The 16,714-nt window shown below is 24.0% G+C and overlaps 1 protein-coding gene across 1 annotated transcript; it reads left to right on the forward strand.

The window, feature by feature from the left end:
• The first annotated feature begins 230 nt into the window (after positions 1–230).
• On the forward strand, positions 231–15,586 carry LOC113553585 (very long-chain-fatty-acid--CoA ligase bubblegum). Its single transcript, XM_026956978.1, has 17 exons — positions 231–968; positions 7,659–7,744; positions 7,898–7,944; positions 8,041–8,069; positions 8,256–8,454; positions 8,524–8,658; positions 8,826–9,021; positions 10,604–10,705; positions 10,781–10,927; positions 10,984–11,052; positions 11,116–11,297; positions 13,112–13,277; positions 13,345–13,479; positions 13,572–13,721; positions 13,789–13,929; positions 14,001–14,247; positions 14,596–15,586. The coding sequence occupies exons 2-17, from the start codon at positions 7,676–7,678 to the stop codon at positions 14,670–14,672; spliced, it is 2,091 nt and encodes a 696-aa protein (XP_026812779.1). The 5' UTR covers positions 231–968; positions 7,659–7,675; the 3' UTR covers positions 14,673–15,586.
• Positions 15,587–16,714: the final 1,128 nt, after the last annotated feature.

A 16,714-nucleotide genomic window follows, 5' to 3' on the forward strand; every position in this document is an offset into this window, starting at 1 on the left:
GCCGGTTCATTCAAGCCGGGTCGTCGGACCATAGGTGCGACCGCGGCCGCGTTTGTTCCATGACGACGCGGCGGCAGTAGCCTCGCGTACGGGCAAACGCTATGACGTCACGCCATCGCGATCCGACCGGTGACGATCACCTTTGCGCCCACGGCCAACGACGATTTCCAATTCCGTAACCGTTACCGCGACGGTCCGAGTAGAGTACGTTGACTACGTTGCCCGCCAGTGTACGTGCGTGTCACTGTTGACGTTGTCACCTTAGAAAAATTTACCTGACCGCGCGCGAGTTTTGCGAAGTAAAAATCGCAACTCGCAACCATAGAACATTCATTATTTACACTGCACAATTGTTGTAATTATTTCCTACGAACACTGTACCGTGTCGATCATCCGCCGCCGTCGCGTTAATAGTAATAATAATAATAATAATACAACATCGTTATATGGGTATAATATATATGTGTATGTGTAATTATATTTATAAATAATTTCCAACACTGCATTGTGTGCCCCCGGGACGTCTCTCACTCGCGTTATCGGTATTTTCGTTTATTATTAAACCGTGTCGTCGTTTAAATCACGATTGCAGTGGTACGTCAAATTAATAGTCGTAAAATTTGCTTATCGCCGTCTTCAACGCGATACGAGCAACAGCCGGCTCAAGTAGTGGAAGGAGGAGGAAGTTACGAGAGTTATTTGGATTTCGTACTTTCATAGCCGGTTCTACAATCCACCGCCGCCGACCGCCGGCCGTCAGTCGCCGCTCGCATTAGTAGCAGTTTTCGCGTACGAGTGCCGTCGTCCCGCGCGAATCACGATAAGTGTTAGTATTGTCGTCGCTGTCGGTTCGTCTGTCTAAACTTTCACAGTGGCAAAAGTACGTTGCTGACTCGGCCCCCGCAGCGTATTGTGTCCGACGAGATAACAAGATTGTTTTCTGTGTTGCTTCGACATCTGACGAAAAGGTAAATACTGTGTTTTACTTTGCACGAAGGGGACGGTCGTCGGATAAACCACAACCGGTCCACCTTTGTATAATATATTAACCTAACCTACCCTCCTTTAATTGTGGTTAGGTACTTCGTAATTTTTCAATTTTTGCTAATACGTATTTTTACTATTTTGTTTTACACTTCCTGCTGAATATTGTATACCTACTCTTGGTGTATGTGTGTGTGTGTGTGTGTGTGTGTGTGTGATTTATGATAATACGTCCGACACAGAGGTCAGGACGTTTCGCGCGGCCAACTGATAAATTTGAATTGAATAAAATAGGTTTTTTTTACACCTTATTGTTTATTTCGAGGTTTATTTAGTTGGCCACTGGTACTTCAATAAATGCATATTTTTAATTTAGTTCGCGTACTTATCATAACATTATAATACAAATGTTAATTGTATGCAATTCTTTCATTAGTAAGTAAATGTGTTCTTTTTTACTCTTTTAGCTGTTAGGTACATAATTAAAAAGTAGTTAGGTAGTACCTATCTATCTAACTATACCTAAATGTTTTTATTTTTTTTTGCTCTTGTATTTGCATTTTTTTTTTTTGTTATTGTTTTCATTTTTTTCATAGGTATTTGAATTTGTTTCTATAATTGTATTATTCGAGTGTAAATACTTCTGAGCCCAAAATAATTAGCTTTAGATCCAGGGTTTTTTCTTGGTATGTAGATAATTATAGACTGTTTCTTTTTGTTATATTTTTACATACCCCAGAGCATACTCTCCATTAATATAAGAAGCCTTATATATTTTAAATAGCTAGTCATTATTGACATAAGATAAACAATTTTTAGCCCGCAACATAAATATTTTATCCACTGTTAAAATATTATACCATTATGATATTAAAAGTGTCATATTTTATTAATTTAGTCATATACTCATAGTTGTATGTTGAGTTGTAGGTGTATTAAGTAATTATCAAATTTGAATATTGTAATATGTAGGTATAAAATCAGTATTACACTGGTTTGACATCAATTGTTTGACAAAATATGTAGATTGATACACTATATTGAAGTCATTAAACATCAAAGAAAAGTATTTGTCAATAGTCTCATGGAAACCAGTATAATACAGTCTTTAATACATATGTTTCATATAAATACCGTATATTTGTGGAAAAATTATTAAAGTAATAAATTATTTACTATTTATGAATTATCATTTTATTTTATTATTACACATTATGAAATTGCATAATTTATTATAAAAACATGTACCTACTTATTTTCAGAAAATAATATTCTAAATTTATAAATTTTTTTAACAATACAATACATTTTTATTTACAATTTAATTTACAAGTATTATATTATATTATAAATTTATAAAATATTTTATTACTTTAATAATAAATATACAATGTATATTATACATATAAATGTACAATAATACTTGTAATGATATATAGAACAAAAAAATATGTACAACAAAAATAAAAATAAAATTTAATAGATTTTTTTTTAAATTATAACTACTTTTAATTTTGCCAATTTTAGATGTAGTATGCAAGTTGATAGATCAAAATTGCTTGAAACAAATGAATTAATTTGAAAATGGTATTCAAAATGAGGGTTGTCATTTAAAAAAAATAAAGTTTTGATGCGCATGTGCAAAATACATAAGTTAAAAAAAATTCTAACTCGTAGCAATTATCTAGAATTTATGATCCATTTAGTAGTTTAACATCTCCTAAACAGAATTGAAAAATATTTACAGAGTAATGAGTGAAAAGTGTACCCCGTTTATTAAAATAACCTATTAATTTTTTTAAATAGATTACCTAAAATCATGCTTTAGTAAGTATACCTAGGTAAGTTTACCTAAACTTATTAATAAAATATGTATGCACGTACACTTCCTACCTTAAACTTGGAATAACTGTCCTTGAATGTTTGTTTTTTTAACCTATTATTATAAGTCTACTTTTATGTCTCAATTTATGTGCATTATTAAACATGTATTTATGTATTAACTAAGTATTTATCTTGAAAACACATATTATGTGAATATTTTACAGTTTTTATTTTCCGTTATTGGGATTTTAAGAGATTTTGTGTTCAAAGGTATTAAGGTTATTCATATAGTAGTATAGTACTCTACGTGTCATATATTTTATATGACTACAATGTTCCTTTGTTTCTAGATATATACCTAAAACAAATAGCCAATAGGTATTATATGATATTTATAATAAAGAAAATTATTTTGTTTTACTTTAATGCTCGCTTTAATGTGAGTAATAATTAGTCAATTAAAAAAAATTAAAGGAATTAGTTACTTACTTATTTTCATTACAAATTACAATATTATTTTTATTGATTTAGTTATTTGCATATTATATTTATAAATATAAATAAGAGGTTCTGTGAAATGTGATGCTTAAATCTTAAAGCTAACTTTTCCTGAATCTTTAGTTTTAAGTTAGATTTTTTCAATGTTTAATTTATTTTTATAAAAATTAAGTAAAGTTGAAAAATTACCTAATATGTATGTCCTAAAAATTGTTCTTTGATATAATTTTGGTTGATAAGTAGTTAGTAGAATGTGCCTACTTTCTGATTTAATGACTATCTTACCTAATTTTCACTCGTATAGAATCCACAATTTAGTATTAATTTAATTAATTCAATAATTTATTGGAGTAAATTGTAGTATATACATCATAGTATACAAAGCATAATATGTTTTTGGCAAAAGTGTTTCATTTATTTTAAATAATATAGATAGGTATTTCACAATGTATTACTAGGTTTCAGTTTATTGGGTAGATACCTAATTATAAAATGTATTCCCTGTTTTACTGTTAAATTCCAATTAGATACTCACATTTACATTAATTAGATATATACTTGACATGTTTTAAGTAATTACTAATTAGTAATTTTACAAAATCAAATTAGGTATATTAGATACATTTTAAATTTTAATACCTTTAGGTGAATTTTTAATTACTTAAGTATCATAAAAATATGTTTATAATATTTAAAATGTTTTTAACAATTATTTTTTTTAATAGTGACTTTAATTTTTGATGTTGTTTTATGATTCTACTTTATTTAGAAAGATTTATAAATTCTTGTTTAATCATATAAGCTATAAAAATGATGAATGAATTACTATTTACATAGACAATTAGTTAGTATACAAGACCTTGTGTATTTTATGAGTCATAACACTAGGCATTCAAATTAATTTTCCATTACCTAATCAAATTATTTACACTATTACTTTTCATTTTTTTTTTTTTTATAGATTATTAGTTAGAAAAAACCTTGGTCAGTGAATCTGTTTTAAAATTGTCAAATATCAAAGTGTCTTCTTTTTATAGTAATTATTAATTGAATGCCTTATAAATCCTTGTTATCTAATTATAACTACAACTAAGGTTTTTTATTTTCATAAACTCCATCTATTTTATTACCCAGGCACCCCCTAGTTACCCCTGCTATGTAACTCATCACGACTCTCCGTGTACCTTTTCAATTATACAGATACATGATTTTGCATAAAATTAATTTGTGCCGTGAGATTTGATTTACCTTATATAATATAAAATTATATTAAATTTTGTGCAAAATTGTGTTACATTCAGATAAAATAAAAAATATCTTTTCATGACAAAAATGTACAGAATCAGATTAATTAAAATGTATATTGTATGGACTGCAGAATCTTGTATTACCCCTGCTAGGCATTGTAATAGATTTATTAAAATAATATATAAATAATTAGTGCGTGTTGATGTGCTGACTCTTTTTCATTGATTGATTAATGATTTAGTTCATCCTCACTTGATTTTCTTTAATAATGCCATATTATATTAAAACACAATAAAATATATACTTCTCTCTTATCTTCTTATAACAATTCAAGTACAAATAATTAGTAAAAAAAAAATATATTTAACTAAAAACCTATTTAGTATAATTATTGATAGGTACTTGAATAGGTATTATTTTTTTATTTCATCAATAGCTGTGACCTATACAGTTTGCATATAATAATACATGCATATAATATATAGATATATAATATTTTATATTATTAGTATTATTCTATAAGTATTTGATAATTTTAAATCCATTCTTAAAATATTAAGTGAACATCCTAAACTAAATAATTTTTTTATTTAATAAATATATAAAGTTTTTAAGTACGTATCTATGTAAAAATAACAAATATGACTTAGGTAATAATATAATATACATAAGTAATTATAAAATTATGTTTAAAATTGTCTTGATACTCTATATAATACCCTCTAGAATAAAGTAATCAGAAGTTAGTTTGCACTTTATTATTAATAAGGTTAGTTGATCATTGGTAGGTAAATATATTTTTGAGGTCATCTTGAATAATATATGAACTATAAACTTGATTTTAAATTAAACCTGTTTCAATAAATATTTAACATATAAGTTGTTCCACATCCTTGTTTTCTGATTTCTTTTTAGACCTTATATTTACCTACTTATATAGTTATATAATATTTTTAATTTATAAAATATAAAGACAATTTTTTTAATACTCGTATTTATTGTTAAATAAGTGATTAACATTGTTTATCTATTATTTAATATCTAATTTAAAATTTTTTTTTAATTAGGTAAATGTTATCATAATTTGATAGCATTTTTTTTTGAGTCCATAGAAATAATTAAAATATTCAGATGAGAATAATAAAAACTAAAAAGTAGGTATATTATGGCATTCTTAAGTGATTAAGAAATCAAGTCTATAGGATATTTCTAGCAACTTTAATTTTTATTCAATTTTCCTTCCAATACCCATTTCAAATATATTTGAATTTAATAATCATTTATTATAAGTTAATATTATTATATAATATAGTGATTACTTAGTTCTCATTTAATTTTATTTTACAAATTGAAATGATTGTATAATTTAATGTACTGAATGTTTTATTCAAGGTTTCTATTGTTATTACCTAATAATTACTATTGTATGAATATAATTCAAGTCAAAGTATAAGTTCTTGTTGTAGCTTTCCCATTAAAAAGATAGGTACTAGTAGGTAGTTATTAAATTATAAATAAGTGTAATAATATAATTATTACAATTAAAATTTCTCTGAAAAATTACTTTTATATTTTTTTTTCCCATAAATATTAATTCTTCATTAAAAATTATCTAAGTGGTCAATTATAAATTCCTACTAATCTAATGATTTGCTATTACTCACAATTTCAACAAAACTATTAGCAACTATACATTTTTGTTGTTAGTAAATAATCAGTTTATCTTTATACTGTAATTAGGTAATATTTTACAGAAAGTTCATGTACTTCTGCATTGATTAAATCAATTAATTACTGTTGATCTCTCATTTAAATCAACTATAAATTAATTTTATGTTATCTTAATTTATGAAGTAAATTTTCTACTGTTCAATTATTTGGCTTGCTATGGATAAAAAATATATTGAACCTTTAAAATGATAAATCTTTGATCAACCTGTGATATTATAATTATTATATTTAACAGTTATTAACATTGTAGGTATTTTTATTATTTATTTTTCAACATCATATATATAGAGTTTTTGTAACTATGTATTTATAATAAATATCAAAGTCACATATTTAAAATTTCTATTGATAAATATTATTAAAAAAATTCTAAAATATTGATCTTATAGAACAGAAGTTGATTTATAAATATTTTTAATGATTCTTTTTATTTTATCTTGAATCTAAAATTATAATTTATAAGCAATACTAAATATTGGCATGTATATAAATTGAAGGTCATTTTAGAATACTTACCTGCCTATTTTAAAGAAGACATGAAAATAGTAATAAAGGCATTTAAAAATTATAAGTAATTTGTACTTATAATTTTTTAAAGACTTTCTTATGTATGTACACAAAAAAAACTATTGTTAATTTATTTAAATATTATAATCGAATAATTATTAACAAAATTTGGAATATTTAGGTATCATAATATATTTTATACATAAATATATAAACAATTTTCAAAAAATGTACCTATTATAAACACAACTTAACTTATATGATAAAAAATAACACTTTAAAATAGGTACATTGTACTTATATTTCTATACAGGTTCAATGACATAATAAATAAGACTATCTACAAAAAACTATAAATAATTAAAGATCATAATTACCTATGATATAAACCAAATGTGCCTCATCTATTATTTTTATAACTCATTGTTGAAATTAAAGATATAGCAATAATAAATAAAATAAATCTAATTAAGAATAATAATTTTAAATAAATTTCTGATTTTACTTTGATGTGATATATTTTTCTTAAAAAAATACTTTTTGACCATTGAAAATATTTTTGTAATAAAATGTAATAAATAATGTTTATGTTGATCTTCCATTTTACAACTAATTAAAAGTTGTGTTATATATAGGATGTAGGTGTTAGGTATGTTTTGAAAATAAAAATGAACTTTGGTTTATGACCAATCCTATCATAAATCATGGAAATATAATTATATTAAAATGTAATAATATAATAAAAGTAGTTCATTAGATATATTTATGTTATCACATTTTAAATTTATTTATTTTCCTAATTGGATTAAACAGATATAATGTTTTGTAATCTGTTTTAATAATTGATCTCTATTTTTATTTTTCAGTACTTATTTAATTCATTATGAGTGATGATGGTGATATTATTCCAAGTGTTATGCAAAATGGTGGAAGTCAATACAAAATAAAAGAGGTTAGTTATTATTAAATATAATATAATTAATATAATTTTAGTACCTATAGGTAATAATATATAGAATTAAATACAAAATATAGTTAAATAAAATTTAATATAGTTAATATTTTCCTTGTTTTGGTTCATTTATATTTGTATTTTGTTTCACAGAATTCATTTTTACCTAGTGCAGTTGTTGAAAATAACACAAAAATGAGGTTAGTATAAAAAATAATTTAGATTTTATATTGTTAATTTTTAAAATTATTATTATTTGCGTTTTTTCCTTTATTTTTCTATGTTCCATATTAAAGTTTTGAAAACTCAAAACCAGCAGAAAATTGTAAGTATTAGTTTTTTTCTTTTTATTAAATATGAACTTATTTTAAAACTTAATTTATTAATTAATTATTGTTTTTAAATATTATTTATAAAAATAAATATTTAAATTAAATTAAATGCTCTTAATTGTTAAATATTGAGTTATGATATATATATATATAATAATCATGCAATTTATCATATTTAGATGGGCCAGACCAAGTTTTACCTGCTTCACAAAAATATACAAGTGAAGCAAATGGCCGAGTTACTTTAAGAATTGAACCTGGTGCAGATAACACTCCCATATCTGTACCTGGACTTTTGACTAGAGCTGCTGAAAAATATGGAGATCTTCCTGCATTAAATTATAAATCGGCCAATAAATGGGTCAAAGTTACATACAAGTAGGTTTTTTTTGTTAAAATTATATTTATTCTACCCAATTTTATGAAACATATAAAATTTATTTTCAGAGAATATGAACATAATGTACGAACTGTTGCCAAAGCATTTATAAAGTTGGGCCTTGAAAGATTTCATGGCGTTTGTATAATTGGTTTTAATTCTCCAGAATGGTTTTACTCCGACTTGGGTGCCATTTACGCTGGGTAAGTTAATTTTTTTTTGTCTTGTAATTTAGTACACAATTGGATTACAAAATAATATATTAATTCTCTATATATTTATAATATGTAGTTATGTAAGCCTTAATTTATTTTATAAATATGTATTGACATCCTAAAATGTAGTGAATAATTATTTATTGTTAATAAAGTGGTTTTGCTGCTGGAATGTATACAACAAATCTTGTGGATGCTTGTTTCCACTGTTTAGAGACAAGTAAAGCAAATATTGCTGTAGTTGAAGATAGCAAGCAATTGGAAAAAATACTATCAGTCAAAAGTCGTTTACCCCACTTGAAAGCTATCATTCAGTATGAAGGCAAACCTACAGAAGAGGGTGTTTTATCTGTAAGTTTTTAGTTTAGTTATGTTATTTATTAATTATAGTTTTCAAGTTGCATTATTATAGTAAACACCTTAAAAATGTTTCATAATAATAGTATACGAGTATATTTTTAATTATAAATATTATTTAAAAATGTTTACTACAAAATACTTAAATACTATATCTTTTGAAATTAATTATCTTTTCAAAGTATATGTTTTATTGAAGAATTTTTAGTATCTATATTTATTACTAGCTAATAGCTAATATACTAGCTAAGATTTCATTGGCCATACACAATGCATTTGTGTTAAATTATGATATTTCTGACATATAAACTTTACATAGCTTTCCTGCCCCACATTTTTTTTTTGCCATTTAACAGCGCCATTATTTTTTTTAAATTTTTTTTTTTTTTTGAACAATTTAAATTTTATTTTCCTTTTCAATTCAGGACCAAAAATCAATAACTCATACAATTTCAATAGCGTGAACCAACAATAAATAAAAAAAAAAATATACTATACTACATAAATTATTCGCTAAAATACTGATTTATAATAATAACTAATAATTGTTAACACAGATGAAAAAAATATCTTTTTATGCATATTTGCCTATTATTAATTAAATTAATTATTTAATTTTTAACAATCACAAAAGTAAGTTTGAACCCTGTTCCATAGTGTACTTTTTCATTAAAATAAAAAAACAAGATTATCGAATGAAAGGTTTCAGAGAACATGTGTAACAAAGATTTCCATTTTTACATTTAATTAACTCAAAAAATTAAAAAGAAACCATAATTTATAGACATTACTGATAATGCTTTCCTTTTTATATTTTTCATTACATAATAGGCATTTTAAGATGAAAACTAAAATTTTGTTACAGAATAAATACCATTAAAAAAAGAAAAAAAAACAATTTTGTTGTTGATAAATCTTTATTTAAGTGCATTATTATTTTTGTAAAATACAGTAAACATTAATATTTTGATAATATTTATTTTAAATCATTATAAAGCAACATTTTTGGAAAAAAATGGTTTTTACTATTTTTTATTTATTTAAATTTTTAAGTTTTACTTTTTTGAATCATAATATACTTTTTTTATTTTATATTTTGAAGCAGAATTTTTTGTAGTTTTTCAATATATAAAAATTGAATTTTGGATATTAGTTATAAGTGTTAAAAATTTAGATAACTAGTATTACTCTATTCTACTCATCAACGCGTTAAAAAATGATAACTCATTAATTATTTATCTGAAATTCAATTTTTATACATCAAAATACTCTAAATATTATTCTGTCTTGAAAAAAAATTAAAAAAATAAAAATATTAAAAATGTACAATAGAAATTTTTAGGTAAAGGTTATTTTTTAAAAACTTAAAATTATGTTACTAAAATATCTATAAAAGCATTGGTATTTATTAAAATAAATTATTCGATGTATTTTAGTATACACTTATAATATGTGGACATTTAATGTCATAAAAGGCCTAAGTAGTATACTTTGTTATATTTATGATTTTAAATTAAATTTAGGTTATTGTTCTTAAAATTATAGTATAATAAAATATGACATATTTTTTTATTAGTGGGAAGATGTAATGAGAATTGGATCAGCTGAATCTGATGACAAATTAAATGCTATATTGAAAACCATGGGAGTTAATGAGTGCTGTACATTAGTTTTTACGGTAAATTATATTTAACATTTTATTCAAACATCCTTGTTAATACTAATATTATTATTTTATAATTTTTAAAATTAGTCTGGAACTGAAGGTGCATCAAAAGCTGTCATGGTTAGTCATGATAATCTCACATACAATGCATATATGATCACAAAATTTTTGTCCTTAGTTGATGGCAAGGAAGTTCTTGTATCATATTTACCTTTAAGTCATGTAGCAGCACAGGTACGTTCATGTACAATAGATTATGATTCATTTTTAATAATATTTAATATTTATAGATTACTGATATATATAGTGCGATCACTTTAGGGGCTCAAGTATATTTTGGTGAAAAAGACGCTTTAAAGGTTTGTTTATAAAAATTTAAATGTATTTAAGTAATAAAAAAATACATATTATTTTTATTTTAGGGTTCTTTAGTGAACACACTCCAAGCTGCTAGACCTACAGTCTTTTTGGGCGTTCCTCGTGTTTGGGAAAAAATTAATGAAAAATTAGTGAGTATTGGCCGAAAATCGGGTTCATTAAAGAAATACATTGCTGATTGGGCTAAAGAAGTTGGTTTAAATCATTATGAAGATGCAATGAAAGGGTTAGTATACTTAGTGCTATACATAATTATAATAAAACATTTATTACTGCTTAGAAACTAAATATTCATTAATTTAGATTTGTGTTCAATAAAAATATAATTTTGAAATGCAAGTTTTAATAAAATTATTTATTATTAGATAGTGGATTTTTAAATTTTCATATTTGTTAATGGATTTATTTATTTAATGGGAGTAACAAATTTAGATTACAATATGTTACTTACAAAATTTCTTGAGAACAAATTATTTTGCATATGGTAGAGCATATTTTAGGGTTTAGAAAATAAAACAAAATTAAAAATATACTTAGCCCATTTTTATTGTATTAGAATTTAATAGTATATTTATATGGTCTATAAATGATTGTTTATTATGGCCATTCGTTTGCTGAGTGAGGATTATTTTTGCATAAACATTTTTTAATTGTTTAAAACCAGGTAAATTATTTATAAACCATTGTTATACATTATTTATATCTTTTAAGAATACATTTTATTCTTATTTGAATTTATTACTCATTCAATAAATGTATGCTATAATAATTTTTTTTCTTTGTTAACATTTTATTTCATTTGTTGTTTTAAACGAATAATATTTTTGACTTTTTGTTAAGATCAGCTAATAAACCTATATTTAAAAAATTCTCCATGTTGATTTAAATAATGCTTCAAGATATCTTAAATTCGGGTTTTGAAGTCTGAAAGTTCTCACATAGGTAGGCCTAAATGTACTGATTAATTTAAAATATTGTTTCTAAAAATTATTTGATTAATTATTGTTTAAAAAAAAAAGGATTACAGTCTAAAATCAATTTGAATAGATTGTTCTTTATTAATAAATTAAGTTTTTATTATATTGTGGTAAAATGTTAATATTATTATGAAATTTCACATTCATAATAGCTTACAATATGCAATATGATGTATATTATGCACAAAATATTCTAATAAATGTACTTTTACAATTTTTAAAATATGGAAAAAACTAAAAAGTACTTGCTATCTTATTTAAGTTCTTGTATTTAATGGTATTGTGTTTGAATTCTATTTATTGAAAATGCTTATCAATGTTAATTATTTCTTCTAAATAAACCAATTAAGTGTCATGTTAGTTTATTAAATTGAAAAAAATATTCACTCCTAATATCTTGTCTAATTGTTGACAACAACTATAATTCAAAAATTACAGTGCCCATATCAGTTAATATGTTGATAAGTGGAAAGAGTTTCCCATCACCACCAATGTTATCAAATAAATAATTTAACTAATATTGTACAAGTACTTAATAATATATGCTTTTAGCTTTATAATATACAAAATAATTTTTATTCTAAGTTAAAACATTTGTTCACTCTTGCTCTTAACAATAAATTGAATATACATTCTACTGATTTTAGACTATTTACTTATATTAATAATTTGTATTGACTTTAAAAGTTATGATTAAAAATAGTAAAAGTCGCTTATAGTTATTTTTATATGTATTTTTTTCATTTACATGCACAAATCACTAATTTAGTTTATTTTAAATTGATAAAAATTAATACACAGTTTGAGTAGTGAGTAACACTATTCACTAAGTTATGCATTACTCTTAAAGTTGTCCTTAATTTATTTTGAATAACTTAACTTAAATAATACATCTAAATTATTTCTAATTCAATAATTGTTTGCCATTTATCCATAAAATGTTAATAATTTTTATTTATGTATTTAATATTTATATATAAAAAAAAAATTAAGCCTAATGGTTGTTTTTTTAAATCATTTATTATTTTATTTTATATAATTTAATATATATTTTATGTTACAGAGTTGACAGAGAAACATACTCATATAAATTCTTCAGATGGTTAATATATAGTCGTATCAAAAGTGCTATTGGTTTCGATAGATGCAAATATTTTATTTCAGCTGCTGCCCCTATATCAGTGGAACTTAAGAAATATTTTATGAGTTTAGACATACCTTTATGCGAAGTAATATAATAATACCTACTTTTAACAATTATTTGGAATTTAAATTAATTTTATTTGGGTTTAATAGGCATTTGGAATGTCTGAGTGTGGAGGTGCACATACACTGAGTAATCCAACTGACGAGAATGTTGCTGGTGTTGGAAAAACATTAGAAGGAGTTAGTTCAAAAATCGACAAACCCGATAAGGATGGTAATGGCGAGGTAAATTCCCTAATTTTTTGTTTTATACTACAATATACATGCATATAATTTATAACTTCTTAAGCCAATATTAATATAATATTTTTGTTTAGTTGTGTGTTAATGGACGTCACGTGTTTATGGGTTATTTGAATATGCCAGATAAAACTGAGAGTACCTTAGACAGTGATGGATGGCTTCATTCTGGTGATATTGCCCAAATAGATGATAAAGGATATGTTACTATTACTGGAAGAATAAAGGTAGGGTAAATTACATTAAATAAAAGTTGTAACCTATATAATTCCTTCATGTTATTTTGTATTTTAGGAATTATTAATAACAGCAGGCGGAGAGAACATTCCTCCTGTATTAATCGAAAATAATGTTAAAGCTGAATTACCAGTTGTTAGCAATGCTTTCTTAATAGGAGACAAGAGAAAATTTTTATCCATACTGTTATCTCTAAAGGTATATTTTGGTATTTTCCTTAAAAATGTTGATTAGTATTATTACATTATGTTGTATACCTATGTATTCAGTGTGAAGTACATGCTGAAACTGCTGAGCCACTTGATACTTTAACACCTGAAGTGATTTCATGGCTATCATCACTTAATTGTAAGTTTACCAAAGTGTCCGAAGTCGTAGCAAATAAACCTAAAGAAGTTCTTGATGCCATACAAAAAGGCATTGATGCAGCAAACAAGAAAGCTATATCTAATGCACAGAAAATCCAGAAGTTTACAATTCTACCTGTTGATTTCTCTTTGCCTACTGGTGAATTAGGTAAACCAATTTAAAATACAAATTTTATTATTTATTTATTACATTATATCCAAATTAATATTATTTTATGGATATTTTTCTATATTTTTTTGACATAAATTATGAAACTTTACTACCATTAAATGAGTTAAAATGTTTTTCTAAATGTTTGGAATGTGTTTCAAAGATATTTTAAATGATAACATTTAATTATTTTAATAATTATGATCTCAACAGCTATATTGATAATTTATTATCTTTTTCTCTTCGATTTTAATGAACTGTGCATTAATATTACTTTATTTTTTTTTTAACTATTAAACATTTTTTTAATTAACAGCTACTAATGTAAATGATTAACTGTTTCAGGTCCTACATTAAAAATCAAGCGTCCAGTAGTAAACGAAAAATACAAAGATTTAATCGAAGAGTTCTATAAGAACTGATAAACTGCATTAGTTAAAGATAATTTTTGTTTATGTTACTCAATAAATAATATACTATACAAGAAAAGAAAATTAAAAACAAACAAATTGTTCACACATGGTGTTTGAATCAACAGTTCTCTTTAATTTTGTACCAGTTTAACATCTGCAAACCTGTAAGATTTTTTTTTTTGAAATTGTATATCTCCTTCTTTATCCCTTGAAACTATTGTTGTTGTACTTAAATATGAGTAAGTTATTTTTTATTATATTTTCTGTTACCTTGTGATCTGAATTTCTGTACGTCTTTGTGTACAAAATTTGTTTTCTGTAGGTAACTATTATCATTTTAATTTAATTATTTTAAATAGACAAGTTATTATTGTTTTAGTAGAAATATTTTTATTGTGATATTTTTTTTCAAACAAAACAATTAGAAATTTTATAAAATATTTTAGTTGAATATTATTTAAAATTAAGTTAATTAATTGGTGATAAAATTAATAAACATAACATTAATTGTTATTTTAATGTGTGTGCACATATATACTTATTAAAAGACAACAAACTTGTTGTACGGTTTCACGTATAAACCGTGATAATATTGTCAATTCTTCTTAATGTAATATTGTGTTACTTGTAACAATTATACTTTTATGATTTTACATAATAATATACATAATTCTATGTGTATAGTATCAATTATGTGAATTTTATTTGTTGAATTATGTATCAATCGTATATATTTTCAAATGAAAATCGTGCAACAAAGTTGTCTTAATTTTTTGTATTTGAACCATGGAAGAACTGTTTAATCTTTAATTTAATTTTTTTAGTCTGGTTTTACTTGTTAAATTATTTTGAATCTGTTATTGGTATGAATCTTATTTTGCGTGACTGCCCATCATATGTACTCAATAAACTGCTTAACCAATTCTGTCTAGTGTTCTTAGCAGTTAGCACCTAACATTAACTTTTTTCAAAAGTTATTACAACTAGTTATTGTGATGTATTCAATGTTTTTAATTATCATTTTTACTATTACCTAAGTCTTTACAAAATACTGAAGTACTTTGATGGTTAGGTTAGGTTAGGTACTTATGATACTTAAAAATAAATTTCTAGTACTAGTGGCTTTTTTTATCGTTTTAACTTTTATTCAAACATAAATCTTTTCAATTATCTTTCATTTATGTTTGTTTTGCTGTTCTGAATTTTAATTTAACTTTTATCAATATAGAATTCGTAAGAATGACAATAAATAGTTGAGTAAAAAATTACTATTTTTACCTAACAGCAGTAATGGTACTTTGAGTACATATACAAAACATATATTTATATTTTTTCAGATTTATTTCATATTTGTATATTTTTAAATTTAGTACAATGTTATATTTTTTACAAACAGTTTGATAATAAGCTTTTTTGTATGTAAACATTGTATACAAATGTACACTATTTATAACGAGCTTATAGAACATAATATTTTTTTATTGTGATTGTTTTGATGTGCAATATGGTCAAATGTTATTAAAAAAAAAAAAAAAAGTGCGATGACAAATGGTATTGTATTTTTAATATCTTGTAGTTTATTACTCATTCCCACCACAGTTATTATTATTATATATATATATATAAGAATCACGTTTATAATGATTATACTACAAAGATTTATATGTGTATCGTAAATCGTGGTAAGAACTGTCACTTGGAATCGCCTATGATTTATGAATTATTGATAAATATTATACTACACTCACGGTGTTAAAATCGTCTGTATTGTCATTGATTAAGGACTAAGTTATATATTCAAATACAAAAGAATATGGGTATTTAAAATTTTATCTTAGACTTAGTATCTCTAACTAAGTTACTTAGTCTATGACTAAACTAGCAAAAGTGTCGGAAACTTGATGTTCTTTATATTGTGCATCTACACAAAGTACCCTTAAAATAAAAATAAAAATTGAATTGTATATTTGTATCATGATAAAACAAGGCTTTTCTTCTTTTTTATTTTTAAATTTTTTATCATAAAATTCTAATTTATTATTATTAATTTA

The sequence above is a fragment of the Rhopalosiphum maidis genome, chromosome 2 (assembly GCF_003676215.2).
Source record: "Rhopalosiphum maidis isolate BTI-1 chromosome 2, ASM367621v3, whole genome shotgun sequence".
Classification (NCBI taxonomy): domain Eukaryota; kingdom Metazoa; phylum Arthropoda; class Insecta; order Hemiptera; family Aphididae; genus Rhopalosiphum; species Rhopalosiphum maidis.